Source organism: Stylophora pistillata, chromosome 4, assembly GCF_964205215.1.
Source record: "Stylophora pistillata chromosome 4, jaStyPist1.2, whole genome shotgun sequence".
Taxonomy (NCBI): Eukaryota; Metazoa; Cnidaria; class Anthozoa; order Scleractinia; family Pocilloporidae; genus Stylophora; species Stylophora pistillata.
In genome coordinates, this window is record NC_142522.1 from 4,880,509 (window position 1) to 4,903,424 (window position 22,916).

Genomic DNA, 22,916 nt, shown 5'->3' on the forward strand with positions numbered 1-22,916 from the left:
TTCTTCAAAATGTCTAAACTCAGCTGTTTACTCGCTACGCACTACGTTTCATCAGATAAAATTGATTAATTAACTGTGACGTTTTATGGCTACTTTCCATTAAGTAGTTACAAGTTCAAAAAAGTTATGAATTTTTATCTGAACAGGAAACCTCTCATTCGTAATTTTTGGATTTCAGGTAAAAAATTCCCTGCAACTTTTCGATTTAAGAATTTTCAACAATTTGCAAAATAAGAATATACATCGAAAAATAGCGTGACACGTAGGTCACGTGGTGACAACCATGTTTATTCATTTCTACAAAATGAATGCAGTCGGAGAAAACGAAAACAACTCCTATCGTATTGCAAGTAAATTTAAGACGCTATTTATAGCATTCAAGCATTTATTATTACCACTTTCGCTCACAAACTGCAAATGATATACAAAGTCGGTCTTTTCTTTTGTGTCACCTTCACCGAAGAGCGAAATTTCTATGAATTTAAAGCCCTCGTATGCATAGCAGCACAAAATCCCAGAAAAACAACCCTACAAACGGTACTTTTATCATTTCCACTTCTCATATTTCAAATAATGAACGTTCATTTCAGTTAGCACATATAAAAAAATGCTTTTGAAGCTACCCTACTTTTCACACGTTAAATAGATAGAAAAATCCGTATTTTATTTAAAATTTAAATAGTGACATGGGAGAGACATTGTTCTACAAATTTGTAAGTTTTTCACTGCTTTTACAAGTACAAACGGGGCCTCCAAAAATGGGCTAAATTCGACCTTTGAATGACGCCAATTATGCGTGAATCGAGTTTTATCAATTTTCTCGAAATGAAAATAATTTTTCAGCAAACTCCATATGTATTGGTTTGTTTTACCTATAGGCCTACGTAATACTAGAATATGAGCTAATTCGATTTTTTGACTGCTTCCGGTTATTTGTGAATTTGTATGATTTTTAGTGCCATCTCTCAATACGAAACGTCTGTCAGGCCAAATTCTTAGCATATTTAAGCCAAACTACCACAAACGATCTCAAAACACAAATGATTTTATTTATAACTTATCGCAATTATGCAACGGTTGTAAAAAGAAACCAGTTGAGGACACTTTTCTCTCAGGTGTGTTATTGAACGACAAAGAACTTTCCTTTATTGGCAATCTTTTAGTTTCATGACACGTAGATTGTTTAAGTTGTACTCTCGATGATTTCAAACAATGCTGTTAATATGATCCCTCTAATCACAATATAGTTTACATTTAAGATAAATTTAGTACCTGGTATCCAGAAATGTTCAAATAACTAATGCTAAATCTAAATACCTGCTCATCATATGCGCTGGCTTAGCTCCATAAATCTATCTCCAAGGATATCATGACATTTTCTTTCACTAAACATTTCTTCTCACACTTACAGTAGAAGGTTTTCTTGCGGGGTCGTCTTGTTGAATATCCACTTCTTCAATCAGCTTCAATTTAGAGTGCATTATGTGTTCACCATGGTCTCGTTCATGTTGTCCCACTTTTGATGACGTCATGGACGCGGAAAAGCGATGATATTGGTGATCAGAGTGGCTAACTTAGTCTCCATCAACTTATCGACTTTGAGGCGTACTGGCTGTCTGCATTTGAAACGTTATTGCTTACATCAGAAGCGACTAGACAAGGAGTCATACGAAAATTCTACTGAGAATTCTAATAGCATGACCCTTCCCCACAATCAAATGCTGTTTTTCATTTGAGCTAGTAATATAAGCTCTTGGAATAATCTGAAAAGTCATTAAATGACAACTGAAAAAGTCTAATAACCAAATTCGAGTACCGAGTAAATAGTTTCCATAGATTCCTATCAAAGTAACAACCCTGTAATATGCTTGGTTTTGTGCAAGCTGATTTCTTAAATAATCATGAAAATTACAATTTCCTTGATTGCGATTGGCCCAAAACACTCCTATTTCCCACTATTTTACTTGCCAGGTTGTTATCGGACTGCTTTTTATGGGGCAGTTTAATAAGACAATTACATCCAAAGTTGTAGTTTAAATCAATATTAAAAAGTTTACGCCTCCTTCGTCGGTCTTTTTATGCAATTTTTCTCTTTCTTTCATAACTTGGCCATTCTCTTCTTCCCGGAAATTGCAATACTATGATTAACTGATAAAAGAATCGTGTCGTCCGATTCGGTCTGCAATCATACTCGTGTGCTTTGTAATGATACGCTTTGTATACTATTACAAAGTTATTCAATTACTTTCTGTTAATTATAGGCTTTTGATGCATCCTGCAATGAAACCATTGATAACACACGTGTAATTGAAGGACTCAGTAAAGATATAGTTTATTAAAATCAGCTACAATATTTTGAACATCCTGCCAAATGAGTAACTATTTATATTCAAGTAATACAAGTATTGTCAGTATTGGCAAAGATGGATTCAATGTTTATATGGATGATCAACATCCAGTGGAATTAGTTTATATTTATAACGTAATAATACAAGAATTGTCCGTCCGAAGATAATAGTTGTAGTCAGTAGTAGTAAAGTAATGCTGTACGAAGCTCTTTCCATTTATAGACATGTATCCCAGACTCCAACACAACACCGAAGCTCTTCTAACAACTCCCGGATGTAAGACGCTTTGGGTCTGTTTTCTACGGTTTCTTCGAAACACAGGTTCATGATTTCATGCAGCTGTGGATAAACCAATTTTAAGTTAGGAGAAAAAAGCTATTTCTTTCAGCTTGAAGAAACAAAATTTGTAACGGCTATGTGGCTTTGAATCATGCAATGTTTTAATATCCAATTCCAAACGCTTGTCGGGATGCTATAGATGCTCTGCTGGTTTACAGAAACGTAGTGCCACTAACAACATTGCATTCTATAGTCTACTAATTGGAACGCAATACATTGCAATGCAATATATTGTGTATGATAGTATAACACAATATAGTTTGGCGTAATGCAGAACAGCATATCAGCATGCAATAAATTATTGGAATGTAATGAAACGTGCTATGCATTGTAATGGGTGCAGCGAAGAGCAATCGATAATGTAATGCAAAACATGAAGATGCAAAAGCGACCAAAAATGGCCAAGGCTGATTCACTGATGATAAAATGCAGACTTATGTTTTTTTTAAATATATAAGTACCCTTCATGACATTCTTTGATTTGGAGAACATGTCATCGAGCACCAAAATACTTCCGTTTACATAAGAAACAAAATTAACTGACGAATATGACTAAAATCCGCCAAAATCGTCAAGTATCCAACTGGTTTGACGAAATTTCGTCAAAACTACCATTTCGGTTATTGCGTGCATTTGTGGTCGTAAGTAAAGGAGAGAGAAGAGGATCGTCGGCTCATTTACTGATCAGCGGTTCTTTATCGAGCTGTCAAATGATAACCTTACCTGAACGTATTCACTGGACCCATGACAGTGTCCTAATAAGGTAGCTATCAACTGTCCGAACTGCTCAATATCGTTGCCGTGATCACTGTGCTCATCAGCTCCCCGGTTTGTAAATGAACCAGCTTCATTCTCCTTAGACACTCGAGATAGTCCACCCAAAACTGCTCTCACAGGAGGAAGCTGAAAATAAACCATAATATACATTTGTTGATTATGGTTGAGGGTTGGATGGTAAAAATATTTGGCTCGAGGTCTGTACCTCATGACCGCGAGCCAAATATTTCTAAGTATCCAACACAATTTTGTTAATCACAAAAACTCAGAAAGTCTATTTACCCTTAGGCAGTGACCAATCAAAATGTTGCTTGTTGTGACGTTGTTATGCACCATCCCAAGTTCCTGTAGTCGTTCTATAACGCCGATGATGTCACAGGTTATAGCACAAACCACATCAAAGTTGAGGACAGTTCCTTTATCGCAAAGAAAATCTTGCAATGTCGAACTCGACACAAAATCGTAGCAAATAAGTCTGAAGGAAAAGGAAAAAATTTAGTATAAAAACAAAAAGCTAATTTTATTTCAATTTTCTTTTTCAAATAAGAACATAGTTTACTTACAAACTGTTCGATTGTAACTCGCGGATCTTCACTTTGCCGTGCTCGATACTATGGTTACGGGCTGCAGAGAAAGACTAGAGAAGTTACTTTAATGCAAACAATGAGCAAAGAAGAAATATTGAATGAAAGAAAGGAAAATAAAAGCTAAAATTCCTAGACGAACTGATCGAAGAAACCCTCCATGGCTAGAGAACAACTTTATTTCAATAGCTAGAGACACTCTGTAAAAACAATCCCTGATATGAGGAAATATATTGGACACTTTGTAATATGGACTCATTTGAGCACATCAAATTTGAATCGTGTGGATTCATTGTTTCTACTTTCATTTTCACCCTCCCTTAAGCAAGCCTAGGAGATAAGAGCTATTGCTTTCTATACACATAATTTTATAATAATTTTGCTATTTCTATCGCGAAAAATTCATTAGATATATGATCTAATGCGCTTAAAAAAGAATGGCAACACAAAAGATTGGCAGCTACCATATATCATCTCTCACTTCGTGTGTGCACTATGATTGGTCAATTTAGCGGGTGGTATTTTCTTGAGTTGCCTGCCAAATTCAAAACTTTACTTGAATTGAAATGTTTCCATCTATCTGAACCTAGAACTATGATTATTATCTTTCTGACCTCGTTTTCTTGGTCCATACTGTTGCGAAACAGCGGTCACGTAAATTGCAGTAAGGACCTCGAGCTCGATCGGTTGATGAGATGTTTTAATTTATTGAATACGCTTTAAAATGGAGCGTAACAGGCATAACAGGAAATTTACTGGTGATTGTGTCCAATTTATAGAAAGTTTTATTTTTCAGACATTTTCTGCTGTTAGAACAGTTGACAATTCTGGCAGAATATGCTTCCGTTTTGAGGACAAAGTATAAAGGATTGTCCATTTACTCACCTTTAGAATGCCAACGGTAATTGAGTAGGACAGGAAACTCTTCTCTCTCTCTACATAAGCGTTTTGCCACATCAACTTCTCGAATCCAGTCTTGCTTGTGTTCTTTTGCGAAGTACTTCAGTAACACCATGCTTAAAAGGTCTCCTTCCTCTGACCATGCTACAGCGTAACCCTGTGACGGCAAAGATTAGTTTGATGGTTAAATCTTATGCATACACAATAATTCATACCTGTCAAAGCTCTTCCCAGTTCACAGCAGCCTAAAGTGACCGTGAGTTTTGCCAGTCCTCCTGGATTCATCTCAAGAAAGATCCCTTCACCTCCCAGCCTACCATAAAGCATTAAAGTCAAGCCTCTCCATCAGCTCGCAGGTAATTTTTTTTATGCCCCTGGGACGACAGAAGAATTGCATATGATAGTCAGGTGTCTTTCCCGAATACACGTCACAGTGACCCAGTCAGGCTCGTACCCAGGTCTCTCTACCCAGTGTCTAGCGCTCTGACGAATTCTCTCACAAATATTGTTTAACCAGTCAGTAAAAAACTTCCAAAACCTGGAAGGATACCGTAACCGCTGAGTGACAGGGAGAATTGGTTGACAGACCACCTTTATTTAACTTGCACAGCTCAATTAATCTATCCTAAACAAAATCGAAACAAGAAGTTAATTTGTTTCGTCACGGATATGGGAAAAAGAAACATTTTCAGCGCCAATGATGAATCAAGCCACAGACCTTCGGATATGGCGCTCCGACGCAGAGACTATGACTAGTCAAGCCATTTCTGGGTCTATATGTGACACGCGCATCACATACTGCTAGAATCAGCGAAAGTCTCATGTGGGTTGATAGCGTAATGTTCTTTTGAAAAACTTTTTAACATACTCACAGTGGCAGCCTTTCCAGCGGTGTCGTCTTGCAGAATATCGACTTCTTCAATTAGCTTCAGTTTACCGTGCGTCGTATGTTTACCATGGTCTCGTTCATGTTTTTCTACCATTGGTGATGGCAGTGGACTGGAATATGCAACTACATTGGTAACCAAAGTCGCATCATCAGAAGTTTTCAGCCAATCGACTGTATGCTTTCGACCTAAAAAAAATAAAAAAGAAAACCTTGAGCAAGTACAAGGATACAGGAGAACGGTAGGGAAGGTGGGGAGGGGGTCTAGACACACCATTTGTTATATCTGTACTTGTTTTTCCTACCGGTCGGACACCAAAATAGTTGAAAGGACAAGATCGCCCATTTTCACTCAGCTGGCTGTTTTTTTTCTAATTTATTTGTAACCGATAGAGAGATAAGGGATATATGATGACGATTCGGCGCGGCTTATCCCCACCCTTTGGGTGCCTGGAAAAGCCTAAGGTTACCTTAAATGTGTATTTCTTTTACTGATAATTGCCATTACTCACCTGGCATACGGTAGTTTAATGTCTTCATAACCATACCAGTGACATTTTTGCCTTTTTTGGTTAAGCTACGTTTTGTTCGCTGGGTGGAAAACGTGTACAGGATTGGATTCAGGGAAGAGTTTAGCGGAAGAACAAATACTGCAATCCACACGTAGGCGATTTTATTTGGATCCTCAAAATTTCCAGTTAGAGATAAAACATTTATTATAATGATTGGCATCCAACAGCAGAAGTCTGTCATCACAATGAAAACAAGTCTCTTTGCCATGGCAGATTCGTTTTTGAAATTCGTCGATCGCGCTGCACGAGCAGCACGCTTTACCGTCCAAAACATTGCGATATACGCCACGAGGATAAAAGTGAACGAAATGAAGTTCAGGCCAACAAAGATTGTCACAGAGTATTCCCAGCCAGCCGGTGTGCCCTCTGAAAGCTGTAGAGGAAGGCAAACGGCGGAGCGACTGTAGAAACCGAAATCTCCGCTTTCATCGTAAAAGTAGTTTATTCCGGTGATAGGAATCAAAGATATGACTATGCCAAATATCCAAACACCCATGCAGGAAAGGACGGCCGCTTTGTAAGTAAGGCGCTTGAACTTGAATGGGAAGACGATACAAATTAGTCGGTCTGTGGTTATAATGGTGAGAATCAGGACAGACACTTCACTTGAGAGCATCGAAAGAGCTCCAACAATTTGACAACCCATACCCGATCTCCATTTGATGTCATGCTTGAAGTATTCCCCTTGCCATCTCAAGTCCATAATAGCGATCGTTAATAGGTACACGCCCATTAACAGATCAGCTACAGCCAGATTAGTCAGCAAACAGGACTGAACCCTGTTTTCCTCTTTATCAACGGTGCGCCATATAATGACAAGGAGGTTTCCAAGGAAGGCGAGGATTCCAAGAATCCAGATACAGACCTGAACCGGCTTGTTTTTCATGAGGTCGTCGCAGCTGGAAAATTTATCGACTGGAGAATTGCAATCAACTCCTGCGATTGATTTCTTAGCGTAGCAGCACAAGATGAAGCGGTCGAGTTTTCTAAACGAAAATAGTTCATGGTAAGTACGATTAACAATGCTGCCTAACACTTCCCCTGGAGCAATTCTGATTAAGTGTGGAAAGCAATTCGAGATAACACTGGATTTGTCTTACATTGTTTAAGAAAGTTTGCACCTCATTCTCAACCACTCAAATTCAAATTTTTGGTAATTGACACCGGTTTCCGTGTGTTTATCTTATTTCCCAAGGCTTCTTTCGGTATTTCCTTTAGATCTGGTTGGCTAATATCGGCCAACGCTAGCCAATATTGAAAAGCCAATATTGGAAAGCACGCAGTGAAGTAAAACAAGCTAGTGCGCTAGGCAGCCTTGAACACACTTGGAGTAAAGGATACTCACAAATACTTCATGTTTTTCAGTTCACTGAAAGCATCGGAAGGTACATCGGATAGTTTGTTATCGTTGAGATATCTGTAGTAATAGAGTGAAAGGAATAAATGTAAAGATGAACAGTTTTATCATATCAAAGATTGGATTTGAGACAGTTTCAGAGCTAACCATCAAACTTTTTTGTTAAAGAGTATAGCAATTGATAAACGGTCAACTTACAAGTATTCTAGTGACTTGAGTCCTTTAAAAGTTCCCTTTGAGACTGTTGTCAGCTTGTCACCACTAAGGTCTCAAAGGAAAAGCGCGATAAGGATAATAGTAAAGTTGAAAATTAATTTCCTAGCATTGATAAGGATCCAAATGGTTCTCGCTTGGGTTCTCTATTGCAACTGGCTGAGCTATTTAGAAAAACGTAGTATACTGAGCACAGATTGAATCTGTGAAGATTCAAGTTGAGATGAGAATTGCGTCAGGGTTGATTTGCAAATTCTTCCACGAGTATCCATGCAAAATAATGTATTTCAGAGGCAGGAATGTACATTACTATCCGCTAAAGGATGTTAGCTTGATCTAACGTCAAACTCTGTCAATTAGCCTACATGGAAATATAGGGAAACTAGAAAGGGGAACTTCATACTGACTGACAATGGCCGAGAGCAGTTAATCCCGCTACAGATTTTCCTAAAGCAGTGCCCGTTTTAGGAAAGCCCGGAAACTTGAAGGGTGCAAAGCAATTTTTTTAAAATTTGAATCTATGGCATAGCGGTCCAGATCTTGGAAAAGGAGAAAAAACAGTGAAATTTGTTTCTTTTTCTGACATTTTTTGCCTGTTTGAATTTCAGAATTGTTGACACTCAATAACGGGAGAACGGATCTCTCATTATCGAGCGTAAACATAGCAAGAAAAAACAATAGCCTTTCGGAAAAATTATTTACTAGGAATGTGAAAAAAGGCTCCTTACAGCAGGCAATTATTCCTACTTTCAACATTACTCGTTTCTTTCTTCACTGAAAACTACCACTTGGATGGAAACACTTACAGTACTTTCAGCTGTGAAAGATCTTCAAACAGGCCCTCTGGTAGTGTTATCAGTTCGTTATCCTGGAGGTATCTAATTGAAAATAAGCAATTCCAAAAGTAACGATTAAATTCGACAGAAGAAACGCTTTTTTTTAACCAGGCTCGAAAAAGAAAAAATCCCTAGATAGTTTTTAATCTTATAATCTATATTTCATTGAACAGGAAAACTCGAAGCAGGTCACAACAGAGAGCTGATTGTTCATAGCAAGTTGTATCCCTGTGAAGCTGGGCTGGCCTCACGCAATACTTAAGTGATCACATTGAATCGGTACAAAAGAGGCACTAAAAATTATCTTTCCGTCTTTGAGTTATGAGAACGTGCCTAAGAAATCAGGCTTAATTTTTCTGCGCCAGAGGAGGGAGGATGCGTGCATAACATTCCTCAAGCGAAGTTACTCTTCTTCCGAACTACTACGAAAGTTAGTGCCTCGTTTTGGATTCACAAGACCATAATATGCCCTCAGGACAGGAGAAACTGTGTCTGTACCTGCCTCTCCAAGATCTAATAGATTCGGAAATTTTTTCACCATCAAATACCAGAACCACGTTTAAAATACCGAATTACGATTCGTCTTAATACTCATAGTATTTGATATTTACATAGTAGATAGATAGATAGATAGATAGTTTATTATCAAAAACCTTGCAGCCACAGGCTGAATTACGTTTGATTTACAATAAAATATATACTACAAAAAATACATGGCTAAGAAGAACTAATTAAAAAGACAAAAATATATAATTAAGAGAAAAACAATATTACATCATTGCTTTATGGACATAGTGATGGATAAAACTATTTCGAGTACGAATGGTGTGGAGGCGCCGTGTAGTAAAAGAGTGCTGACTCCTTTATTTGACTTCGCACTCATTCTTGGGAGGTAGTAAGCTATAGAGCTTGTGCGAGGGATTAGACAGGATGGAATTAAAAAGCTTATCACATAAGAACTCGCGGCGGTTGTGTAAGGGAACTAGACCAGTCAAAAGAAGCGCCTCATTGTACGAACAATCTGGATAGATAATACGTAAAGCTCGCCTTTGACATCTCTCAAGATCTACTGAAAGGTATTGCGGGAGGCTATGATGATAAACAGGGCATGCATATTCAGTGACAGGCCTAATACAAGTCAAATAGAAGAGCAAAAGTTCCTCCGACTTGACCTGTGCACGCTTAAGCTGACGCAAAAAATACAGGCGCTTGTTTACTTTCTTTACAACTTCGGATACGTGATTATTCCACGTGAGATCGCAAGATATCTGCAAACCTAAGATCTTTGCTTGCTCTACACACTCTAAGTCCTGATCATTAACCTTAATTGGATCAAAGTTCTTTCTAGAGTGACTGAATGTTATGCGCAGTTCCTTGCACTTGGTTTCATTTAATTGGAACTTGTCAGCAGAAGCTTGCGTCGCGAGTTCGTCAACCGCTTGTTGGACTTTGCTGACCTCAGACTTCATGACTGTTTCAGAAATAGTGGAGTCATCGACATATTTCCACATGTCTGTACCCGGGATGATGAGGTCGTTTATCATAATAGTAAATAACCAGGGGCCAAGTTTTGTGCCCTGTGGGACCCCTGATGGGATGGCCCCCCACTCCGAGTAACAGTCCTGACTATTTACATTTAATTGATTTCTATAATAGTTATATTTAGGTGTAACATAGAGGTATTTGTAATTAATGACCCGTCTTGTAATTCAGTGTATGCTGCAAAATGGTTGAATAAACGATCGTAGTTATTACTATTATTATTACTAGTAGCCAAAAACCAAACAATCCCAATAAATGAAGGAAAAATAAACTTACAAATGGGTCATATTACTCTTGTTTTCAAAAACGCCATATTCCAGCCGCTCAATCTGGTTTGAACGCAGGCCCCTGTAAATGAATAAAAAGGTTTGATCAAGGCTATCTCTTGTTGCAGTTAAAAAGCTTCATCAACCTCGTTCCCAGGGCACTTTTCTTTTCGAAGAGGGGACGCCCTGGGAACGAGGTTGAAGCTTCATGTCAAAAAATAAGAACTGTAGATTTCATATAGAATATGATACTTACAAAACCTCTACAGTTGATAGCCCATCCAACATTCCTCTCATTGGTCTTTGTAGAAGGTTTTTCCCCAAATCACTGAAAAAAATCACATCGATGTCCACTAAATTTAAGTTGTCGAAAGGACTGCGAGATTGCCGCACTTTAAGTTCTGTGACTGGTTGGGAAAATTTGTGCCATCCTCTCGGCAAATAAGATACATAGATAAAATCACATGCAATCCTTGGTCGTTCGCATTTTCTCGAGCTCAATAAAAGATTTTATGACAATATCTACATTGATTTCCTACTGGCTCCCATTACCTTAACTAGTCAAAATGATTAAAGTCGATCTACATTTAGAAAAGTGCCCCGAACGCCGGATTTATAAGTCACGTAAATACTCACAGAACACGTAGATTAGGAATTCCACGAAAAACACCTTCGGGAAGAGATCTTAAAAAATTGGAGTTCAATCGCCTGGAAAAAAAGGTACATTTTTAAATTCAGATTAAGTACAATCTGATACTAGCCTTGGAGCCACCTCCTAACCAAAGCATATAGCAGCCCTTATGGCCTCATTCGGTTACGAAATTGCGCAAAGAGGTAAAGGCAGTCAGGGCGTAAATAAGATTGCAGTTTCGAAACTCAACCTTTTTCGTTATTTTACGGACGAAAGTTTTCCTGTTGTCAGTGTTTTTTTATTAATTTTTTGTAAGCTGTAAAGAAAAGTATTGAAACAGATTGTCAGTGTAGTGGTTTCAAGAGCCTCGTCGGATACCTTTCCACAATTTCTATGAATGCTTTTCCAAATTATCACATCGAATCAAAATTAAAACAACAACTAAAGGGGGAAACAAAAAATGACCTAGGGATGAAGCATTTTCAACTGGGGAATACCGGCTTCATCTCGAAGACTCGACTTTTTCATTTAAGACATTCAAATAAATAACGTCTTGCCAAGCTCTGGTCAAATAAAGAGGCAAACAAAAAGTGACCTAGGGATGGAGTATTTCCAACTGGGGACTACGCTTCATCTCGAAGACTCGACTTTTCTATATTTAAGACATTCATCTTTACAAGGCGTGACTAATTTTATACTTACATTGTTTTAACGGATGAGACATTTTGAAAGCAGTTTTCACTGAGACGAAGCAAAATATTGAAGCTCATGTCGCTAGAAAAGCCAAAAAGAAATCATCAGTTGATTTCATTCTCCAGTCGGTTCATTAAACCTTTTGCTAGCACAGATCTAAACGGAAAGTTTTAACATTTGATCACCGTATGAGGAATATGCTCACATATATTCCAGCTTTTCGAGATCTGAAAAGGCCTTTTGCTGTAACTGGGATATCCGATTTTTCTTGAAAAACCTTGAAAGAAATATGACACTTGCAGCAAATATGAATGAAAAATGTAATCATGTGGGAAAAATAACAGAAAAGCTCACTAAGAAAAGCGACAAAAAAATAAAAATAAAAATGATGATATCACCACGTTAAGATTAGAATGCAACAAAACTTTTCCGAGTTTTTCTTGCTTACACAGCTCCTGTATTGAGAGGAAGATCTCTTGGAACACCGAGCAAGTCTATTCCAGTTACTTGAATCTTCTTTTCCTTGCCTTCACCGAAATCTTCGCATTTGCAGCTCGATGGACAACCTAAAATAAAACGATAATACTATTATCAATTAAAATTGAAAAGGCAACAAACAATTAACTTAAAATAGGATAAGAAGCAGGTCTCATGCACGGGAGGGAAAGATTGTTTACCTTGCTGACGTGAGCAGGAAAGTCCGTCATTGTCGTTGGCTAGAAAAGAAAGAAAAATCGATAATAATTTCTAAACGGTTTTGGAAGGAAATTAAAGGACTCCCAGAAACAAGCCAAGAGTTATACTGTTAATGTTCGCGGGAAGGTATTGCAAACCGACAAACTCTTTCTTTTTTAAAAGCAGTTTTTACAAAGTCACATTGCACCAATTAAACGGGTCTCTTTTTGGATCATATTGTGTATGGCATTCATAAGATCTACACGACCATTCAGAAAAAATTAATCGATCACATTTTGCGCCTTGCTGATTTTTTAAGGGCCCTCTTAATAATGAACCTATTTCCAAAAAGTCCCCCTATTCTAAATACCTTGGGAATAACTGAGACTCCCTCCCCCCCCACCCCCCCCCCCGTAGTTTTTAGAGCGTTAACGGTGTTCATTGACTTTTATATCAATTTATGCCATCCTAAGAAAACAACTAAACTAAAACAGCTTACGAAGAAAAATAAAAGATCTCAAAACCTTGAACGCTATATAACTAAGCAAGGTAGCGGACTGCAACCAAGATAACGACGAAAACACTATAATGAGAATATTATTATGTTCACGTACCTGGAACAGAGCGATACAAGGCCTTGAATCTGGCTACAGGCAAATTTCCTTGACAGCTCAGAAGAATTGTGAAATGATTAGAGGAGGATAAGAGATCTGGGGGGAACAAATAGCCACAGAATTTTCCTAAAGATGGTCGAGTTCTTTCGCTACCATCAAAAACCTCCACAAAACATTTATCACACGAAGGGTGATCCCTGAGTCGGAATTCTTGGAACTTTAAGCGTATTATATGACGTGGTGGAACGGTTATGAGCCATCTGCAAAAGATGTCATCAAGAGAATGTCCCGGATATGAAGGAGAAAAGAAATATCCCGTTTTGTTGGTTAATCTTTCGTTACAGGCTGAAAGAAGATAATAGAAATATAAGTTGATGAGAATGAATAGAGTTTTTATATTCCTTAAAAAAAGTTAAAAAATGTAACTATTGCGACCAATCAGACTATTCTTGAAAGTACCCCTCATATTTAAGAAACAAGTGGGCATATTTTTGTTTAAACGTACGAAGCGAAGAATAGCACCAACGTTAAATTCAACCCATCTGTGATGCTTGGGTTGGGAATCGAACCCAGAAAACCATGGAGGGAGGTAAGCAGATGAACACTCTGCTACGCTTTTACTTTCTCTCTCTTTGCTCTTTGCGTTGCCTTGTTAATCTATTTTCTGGCCGAACACAGCCTCTTTAGGTTCTTTTTTTCTCTAAAAATTCGGCAAGGCAAGGATGGAAAGTGGCACTTTGTCCATTTTCATCCTTTCCCAAAAGTTCTCCCCACAATGTGACTGACGTTTAGTACACTTAATGAATGAATCTACTAAAAATTTTACCTTGTTTAGCTGACGAGGGTTTGTGTTGGCAAAGGTTTTCCTCCTCAATGTAAAGTCCCGTCAATGCTATCAAGTCTTCCCTTGTCTCTGTTTTACCTTCTATTAGCACCTGTTTATTGTATCAGACAAAAGCAAAAAAAGGAAGAAAAATATATAATAAAAGAAAATCATGTTTATGGTCGGTCACAGTGACTCGTCATCCGCGAAAAACTCCAAAAAGTGGACATGGAAATGGAAAAAAGTCCATGAACAAAGAACTTTACGCCACGCTACGGAAATTTTCTTCGGGGAGAAATGTCGTTCTGCTAGAAAGGTTTATTCAAAGCAAAATACAATGGAAAGCTGTGGGTGATGGGCAACTGGTTCAGTGTTTCTCATACTTTTCTGTGCTTAAAACCTGGGAACACTTTATCCTTTCCGAGCAGAACATGCTCCTAACATAATATCCCGAGACGTATACCTGAAACTCAGATAGAGAATTCAAAGGCACTTGTCCGTAAAGCCAGTTCTTGCCGGTATTGCTTCCTGAAATCCAGATTGGAATTCCACGGTAGGTGTTTGTCTTCTGGTAAATTGTAAGTGTCTTCTTTCCAGGTCCCCGCAGCATGTAACGAAACTTTAGGCACTCACTATGCCAGTCATGTGATCTATTGTATAGCGAGCTCATGAGAACAGCCAACTGGGTAAAGCGGGTGACGTTGGTATCCACTACAAGTCGTCCACCTGGATCCGAAATAAAATTGAAAGCATTTTATTTACCGAATATCATCGATAACTCTATCGAGAAGTTATCAAGGAACAAGGAACATTTAACAACGTTTTGAGCGAACCAACACAACATAAAAATTAAGAAAAAAGTTCATTAAATTACGACATTGATGCGGCGGTTCCTGGTTCAGAGTGGAGCATGGTTCCAGATTTCTTCCCTTCACTAATTTCTCTCAATCAGCTGTAGAGTTAAAGGCCTTCCCGACATGGATTAATAACCAAATTTTTTTGGATGATGAAGCCACTCAGATAAATTTGGGTAATGTGTACATGTTTGTTTAAGGAGAAGGAGAAGGAGGACATTCTTAATGGATGAACATGTATCACACTTTAGACGAACATTTACACGCGCGATAAATGTTTTGTAGAGATTTTTTACTGTAGCCAAAGGACTGGAACCTCGTTGGGCAAATTCTGCGGCTATTCGTTTTTAAGGAAGACCATCCAATATGAACTAAGCGTAAACTCTCTACGTCAGGCGTGTGGTGTAACCGGGAAAACGGGAAAGCGAGAGTTGGATTTGCAAGGTGATAAAGTACAATTTTTTTCACTCTTTTCTCCTTGTGGTTTCGCTGCTCAGTTTCAAAACTTCCTTAAACTAGCCAAAAGGGTCTTTTCATATTCAAACTGTAGAGCAATAAATGAAGGACCGATTGCAATCAAATTCTCGTGACTATGAACATGCCTCCTCTATCGCTGCAGGTTCGAAACCACTTCACTTCTACTTCTTTCTTCAACCCTTTTCTGACTGTTTTCCAGGCCTTCGCGTCACCATCTTCGCTATCACATCCAAATGACATGCGCAGTATCTCCTCGACTGGCATTGGGTGACCCCACAGATTGAAACCACTCAATACACCCAAAGCAATTGACGCATTTTCGCTGGAATTTCTGAAACCAATGGTCATGGTTCCTTCCCCTGTGCGCAAAAGGTTAAGAGACAAAAGCAATTTTGTCACTACACTTAAATTTTCTGATCGCAGAAGTTACTTCTACATCGGAGTTCTCGTTTAAAGTCGACCATCTATCACGATAAGTTAAAGATGGTCTTAGGAAGTAGCAGTGGAAAAATACAAAGGAAAATCAACCAGACGCATAAAAGATAACACTTTTGCTGAAGCCATAGAGCAAAATGTAAATAGTTTCCCTACAAAGAGTACCTTCGTTCGGCGTAAAATGGAATTCAAATGAACCAAATCTTCTCTCGCCGTCTTTGAACACCTGCATGAGCCTCGTACTCCACAATACACACACGTGGTGCCACATGTCATCTGCTACGCCCATCGGTATTTTGCTATGAATAAAATATAATGATAATCAGGCATTCAATTTCATCTATTCATCCAATCCATCCATTCATCCATATGGTGGCATGTGGCCACTCACTAAGTTACAGTAGTAAGTGTATTCCAGGATGTATTATCATTGGAAATTGTTACTTCTCCTTTACACCCTCTTACACAAACTGGTTCTCGAAAAATTAGGAATCTTAAGCAGTCTCAGTGATGGTGTCAACGAAAAGAGAAGCTAAGATATGAATTGGGTTGAATTTGAGCAAATGGCAGCGCTGACTGCATTAAAGAATGGAATACAAACTTGATTTATTTGCTTTCGGGGTTCCACTTTTCTGACTCGTGAAAAATTGGCGGTATCACGTTGTTATTCTGTAGAGAGTGGCCACGAAATGCAAATAGTTTTTAATACTGCCCGCAGAGCTATACTTCGGCTCGTCAAACTTTTAGTTTGGTCCTGTCTCGTCCTTGTTGACCTTGCTTATGCGTATGCAGTTTGCTTAAATTCCCTTTTTATGCGCCTACTAAGGCAACGATGAATGAATTCAATATTTTGTCTCCTACCTCCTCCTGTTATTCATCTGTATTACAAAGATGTCGTTGCTGACGTAGCATCCTAGTTGCAGCGACCCGCCTCGTTCCTTGGCGACTTTATATTCGATGAAAAAACCATCATGAGAGGTCTTTAACCAAAAGCAGAGCGTAAAACCCTTGTGGAGAGATAAACTTTCTGAGAACGACACATAGCCAAGATCAATATCAGGAAAATGAATCTCGTAGTTTCCTGGATCGTAAATTCCTGTAATGTTAACACAAAAATTTTCTATCAATTATATAGCAAACCATATACATCTGAAACTTTGATAGAGGATGCAATGACGAGGCAGATCCATTTTTAGCCTCCATTTGATAAATTTTCATTTCAGAGGGGAAGCAGTGAGGATTACGAGTAAACATTTTCCTGATTGTCCTAAGAAGCTTGCGCGCTGAAACAAAATTAGAGTCTGACCTCCCTTTGCGACTGCCTCTCGTTATAAACACCTCTCTTTAGAGATTACTTTTTCAAAATATCAAAAGTTTCCAAGTCAGATCACAATAAATGGAAACTCTCGTAAGCGACCACCTCTCTTAATCGGCCTCTTTTAGAGATGCTCAACCTCGGGTAGGAGATCAACTGTTTCAACATATGTCGTTCAAGTAGAGTCCCCGGAAGTGCTTCCCGAAAAGGCTTTACCACGTGAATTTTTGCTTGTGTTCCGTTCCTGGAGAAATTTGGACAGCACCACTGGAATAACAAACGAACCAAGTTTTTTTCACGAGAATTGTCCCAAACGCGCTGTAGATACAAAATAATCACCATAGATCCTAAGTTATTTGCTTTTTCTGCATGAACACGCCGCTAAGAGTTATTCCTATAGCTTTCCATAAGCGTTGGCCAGAAAGGGTCCGGTCACCATATGAAAATTACTCGAGATAAGGAACCTAGACTTGACATTTCGGATGGTCACTTACGAGATGTTCAACTGTAGTTATATTCGCCGAGTACAACAGAATTCAGAAATATATAAACTAATAAGATCATATGCTTCCAATTGACTATATCGCTGTAAATCTTACGGTCAAACTCACCGATAATAAGGAAATCAAGTGACAGAGCAGTTTAGGCCCTTGGGTTTCATATTTGGGGATTGGGTTCGTCTTTCGAAATCCCCGTGTTAAACGACTTGGCAGCGCATTACAATTGTAGTTGAGAATTTTTTAGAAAAGATAGTTTTTAACTTCCAGTTTAGATATAGAAGAAAGTCATGGAAGTGTAAGAGTAATGTAATTTTTTAAGTCATACATTAAAAATTTTACCACCAAAATCAGCGGAGTGAACATAGTCGCTAACACCGCCCTGTTCGTGATTGGCAGTATTACCACTGTCGTTCTGATGGTTATAGTCAAACTCTTTGTTCTTGAGACTCTTCCAGCCATGGATACTTTTCCATCCGCACCAGTCTTGCGATATGTCACATTGGCTGTCATCTAATTGAATCGATAATGGACCAACTAAACTATGACTGATAAAAGCCTTCCACATAAGCCTGCTTTCCTATCAGGTTATTTTCAATGGCTCTCCTTAGAAAAATGCGCGTGTTTTTTAAAGGGAACCTCCCCTGTTTTAACAAATAACTCTGGAAATGTTCCAAATGTACTTCTGAATAGATCTAGCATAAAGAGGTTGCCTTACCAAGCGGTCTGACTTTTTTTTATCGTTTTCCAAAGAAGGGTATCACAGCAACTTTGAATTTCCCGCGGCCGCCATCTAAAATAGTGCGCAATGCACTCAAGGTGTAGTCTTTCACTCATGTTGATGCTAAATTGCTGTCGTTTAAAGAAAATTTTAGAGAATGTGTCACTGTTCTTCCCCATTGGTAAGAGCCGGAACATTCTTCATGCGAAGAGAGACAGGAAAGCGAGGTAGAAGATAAAGAATATAGAGAAGCGCCAGATTAAAAATTCTGAAAATGACGACCGCCGATCGAACACTTCATGGTGCCTGTGGCTCCAAGTGATGATGAAGATCTGCGACATATTCAATAAAATTTTTCTACAAGAGACAGCAATAAAGTATCATCAGGAGTACCAAAAAACCATTACACGTCATCAGCTTAAAGCTCACTGCACACTATTCAAGATGGCAGCCGCGGAAAATGCGAAATGGCTGTAGACCCTTTGGAAAATGATAAAAAAAATCAAACCACCTGGTAAGCCAATTTTTTTATACCAGATCTACTGAGAAATACATTTGAAACATTTTGGGAGTTACTTGTTAAAAGAGAGAAGGTTCCCTCAAGGTTTTGCTGGAGAATAGAAAGAGGCTACACGGCAGTGCCACTGCCAAAGCCACTGCCACCGTCATTGCTACTGTTACTGCTACTGCCACTGCTGCTGCTACTACTAGTGCCACTCCCAGTCCACAACCACTGTCAATGCTACTACTACTGCTACTACCACTGCTACTGTTACTGCTACTGCTACTACTATTGCTATTACTTCTTCTGGTACCACTATCACCAAATTATTTTGTTGTCAACGCATAAAGACTCATATACAGGCAAGGGAATCAGGGTATAAAGAAGAAGAGAGCGTTTTTCTGATGCGCTATATTTCCAAAAACAAAGAAAAACGATTATTTTAGGCGCTGGAAGGTGTAATATCAGACAGTGTGGATTCGTGAAACAGATACATTACCTTTACAGCCATACAGCTCCACTCTCATGGAGATGTGATCTTTCCAAGCTATTGGTCGAAAGCGGATGAAACGTGCTATGATAGGTGGTTTAACTTCATGAAAAACAACAGTGTCCATATTTGTATTTCCATCAAATTCCTTCATGAAAAGATAGTAGTAGAAATGATCAAAGGAAATTTTGTCTATCTCACTTCAAAATCATATTACCCTCCTGAACTTATGTAAATGAATACGGAGTCGAACCAAATGAACAGGATCAAACCTTACCGAAACGAGACGAACAGAACAAAACTGAACACAGCAAAATTCAACTGAACTGAACCGAATCCAACAACACCCAACGAAACCGAGCCAAGCTGACCAGCCTCGCCCCGCTCCGCCCTGAACTGTTCCGAACCGAACTTAATCAAATCAAACTCGGCCAAAAAAGATAGGCTGAACCGAGTCGACCTGCTCTACCCTGTCCCTCCCAATCTCGCACCGCCCCGACTCGATTTTATGCGACGCAGCCTGACCCGATACGACGCGACTCCAATCGACTCAGCCCGAGCTGAGCCGACCCCACCAAACATAATCAAACCAAAGGATACTAACCTCAGCCAAATGTTTATTTATTTATTTATTTTTTTATTTTGGATGAGAAAAACAACAGTAATATGATTTTGATGTGTGAAGTCCAACTCACCTTGTCTTCAATATCTTTTGGTTCCTTGTAATACTGGAAGCTTATTCCATCCCCGCTATACTGCAGCTTGTACTTCGTTACCCACTCAGGATATGCATTCCGTCCTTGCGTTGCTACAGCCGTGACCTTCATGTACCGAATTCCCAGAGCCACTTGAAGCCATTGGTTATCGTCGTTTACGCTGGCTGACCAAGATTGCTGTTTAACGCCTGATTGTTTAAAATGTAACCTGCCCTGAGAAGGGGCGTGGTGAGCATCCCATTGTGATGAAGCAGTGATTTGTTTTTTGGAGATAGTTCCATTCTCCATGCCAAGAGGCTTTTGACAATCTAATGGTTGTTAGGGATTAAAAGGTAATGTAGCTATTGGTAAAATAGATAGAACAGGATAGGATAAACCGTAGCCTATACTTTCCGCGTCCTTAGCTGTTTTACCTACGGTTAGAGGCGAGTATGGGGGTGAAAAAAAGAAAATCGTTTCAGTTTCTCTATTTTAATGTAGCTTTGGGCGTGCCAAATGTTCCCAAAACATTATGCCCTTCCTCCTTTCGCCATCTAACTCTAAAATCTAAATAATCATTCCCCTTAATGAATGACGCTCATTTCTTGAAAATTTAACTCTTATTAGGGGATTGACGGCTTTAATATGTTTCTTCAATTGGAAGAATAGGATCATTGGCTTTTAGTACAATTACATTCATTTTATTCATAATTTTGCACAGCATATCCACGAGTTTACCATAGCGTCACTTTGATTAGTTAGTCGTGGGAGTGTGAGGTTAATGGGCACAGCAAGTGCCTGCAACGTAAAAAAGAACGTGACAGTACACGAAGTGCAGTTTTCTATGAATACGTAACCTCTAGCGTAACCCTTACCTTTAACAGTACTCCAAGGAATCAGTTTGCAGGGTTCTTTGGTGAAAGAAACATTAGCAATGGCCAGAAATGGTCCATGAGTGAATTTGCAGACACCAACAGAATGAATCTATGGTAGGTTATAAAAAAGCAACCATGATAAGCTCAGGCATGTACAACCACGAGAAGATAGGTGTTATGGGAAAAAGGAATGTTTAAGTCTAACCCACTCTAGTTCTAGGAACACCGTCTAAGAACACCGTCATAGAAGACACCACGACATCATTAAATCGTAACCACGTTAAGAGTTTTTCTCCTTCGCAGCCTTTGTGTGGTCTAGACTTGTAACGCGCTCTCTCACGTTACACCTGTTGTTAGAAGGGTAAACAACGCGTTTCTTCACGAGCTTCACGTTGCATGGCGAGACTTAACAAAACGCTGCGAAGGAGAGTATTAACTACCTGAATTTGAGTTGAATTGACTGGTATTGGAAGCTGTGCGTAACGCCACATATTGGTCGCCTCTTCTGCATGGAAATGATGTTGAGTTTTGTTCGTGTTTGTGTTGTTTAATAACACAGTTAACGAAGCCTTGTGCCAGAAACGAAGGCACTTCCATTCATAAGCAATGCTGTTGATGATGGGAGACGAGAGAAAACATGGCAGTTCTGATGCTCCAACCGGTAGAGAGGCGTATCCTACTGACAAAAAATACGCGTCGTGTTAAGGAGTGATCTGCTCTGGATACCATATGATTTTGTCGCCGACATTAAAAAGTATACGTGAAATCATAGTGGGGACTGCATTTTAAGATTCCAAAGGATATCCAACTTAGGAAAAATCGTTTTCAAATATGCCAAAAAGTGCGTTCCTGGACGCTGCCATTTTGAAACTTGCTGAAGGTTATTACATCGTTTGTAAGACATATTTTAAAATTTCTGTATTTTCTACGGCAATTATGGGAAAAGGGAAAGCAAACGACCGTTATCGGTCATAAAGCATCACTATGTTACTGTCAACTGACGATCAAACAGCTTACCTCGCTTTCCCATTCCCGCCAAATGAGTATTCAGAACCCCTCCATCATGAACGTACCAATCGCACCCACTCTCTTCAAAATAGCAGTCTGGACTCGCTGGAGACGAAGCATCAAAAGCAATAGGTTATAGATGCAATTTGTGCTTCTTAATATTCCTATTACTGACGATGCCGGACGGGAAAATAGCGAGAAATCGTGGTAATTCGTGTTAACTTGTCTTGAAGACTTTATTTCTGTTTAGATCGCTTTCAATCACCTTAAAATTAAATATACCTACTTTGTTTGAAGATTTTTTCACATGCTCCGTCCACCACCGTAAAATCATCCACTGCAATATCCCCTTTACTTCCAGTACCAACTGCTCCTTCCAGTACAAACTGAAAATAGCAATCCTGATATCAACAAAAATTGACCTTTACAAAGCTTAAATGCGTATTTTTCATTACTTTGCGAAATACTTCAGATTTTAACCTTGTACTTTTGGAAAATATGCGATTAAGTAAATGAAAATGCAATGCACTCTTTTAAACGCCCTTATAAAACAAAATATTTTTAAAAGGAGCTGAAATTGAAAACATCTACAATGAAAGAGCGAGACTTTCGTCCGGCCAGGAGCTCCTGCGGAAGAATGCACTGTGGATTACGCATTTTTAGATGATTTTAACATCCTCTTATATGACTGAATCGTGTTAATATATTATATAGTTTCAAGCCTCTTCGCTGCATATTTATCGGAAAATTGAATACTTACTTTAAACCAAAGGGTGCTATTCAAAGCCGTCTGACCATATCGCCAACGGTTTCCTTGATCTCCCGAAACCATCCAAACAAGGGTTTCTGATTGGTTAGTTTTGAGGTAAATACTCAGATTACCAATGTCCAACCCATGCATGTGATACCAGAACTTAACGCAGACTATCTCATTAGGTTTCATCCAGTCGCTAAGCAATCTCTGTGTGGTTTTAGTCATGCATCTGATTGG

General features: G+C 38.9%; 1 protein-coding gene across 3 annotated transcripts; it reads right to left on the bottom strand.

The window, feature by feature from the left end:
* Positions 1–2,307: 2,307 nt before the first annotated feature.
* LOC111344973 (uncharacterized) lies at positions 2,308–22,916 on the bottom strand. Of its 3 annotated transcripts, none has more exons than XM_088756251.1 (31): positions 22,686–22,916; positions 22,212–22,311; positions 21,935–22,030; positions 21,358–21,593; positions 20,918–21,026; positions 20,043–20,371; positions 19,357–19,495; positions 17,977–18,147; positions 16,684–16,918; positions 15,988–16,121; positions 15,513–15,746; positions 14,520–14,782; positions 14,060–14,168; positions 13,234–13,578; positions 12,622–12,660; positions 12,393–12,510; positions 12,150–12,221; positions 11,954–12,025; positions 11,257–11,328; positions 10,877–10,948; positions 10,631–10,702; positions 8,783–8,854; positions 7,962–8,024; positions 7,752–7,823; positions 6,347–7,392; positions 5,821–6,023; positions 4,934–5,105; positions 4,028–4,088; positions 3,747–3,939; positions 3,411–3,590; positions 2,308–2,687 (listed from the first exon to the last, which is right to left on the bottom strand). In XM_088756251.1, exons 1-31 carry the CDS (start codon positions 22,902–22,904, stop codon positions 2,565–2,567), a joined length of 5,421 nt encoding a protein of 1,806 aa, XP_088612377.1. In that variant the 5' UTR covers positions 22,905–22,916; the 3' UTR covers positions 2,308–2,564. The 3 variants fall into 3 exon arrangements, with proteins under 3 accessions (XP_088612377.1, XP_088612378.1, XP_088612376.1); XM_088756252.1 differs by having other exon boundaries at positions 17,980–18,147; positions 21,358–21,596; XM_088756250.1 differs by having other exon boundaries at positions 21,358–21,596.

Bases quoted from the DNA above. Each gene is read 5' to 3' on its own strand.
- LOC111344973 (XM_088756250.1), bottom strand. From the start codon at position 22,904: ATGACTAAAACCACACAGAGATTGCTTAGCGACTGGATGAAACCTAAT. The intron at 12,511-12,621 runs GTAAACAATCTT...GTTTTATTTTAG, and splicing joins TTCCTGCTCACGTCAGCAAG to GTTGTCCATCGAGCTGCAAA. The intron at 3,940-4,027 runs GTAAGTAAACTA...CTTTTCCTTCAG, and splicing joins GAGTTACAATCGAACAGTTT to ACTTATTTGCTACGATTTTG.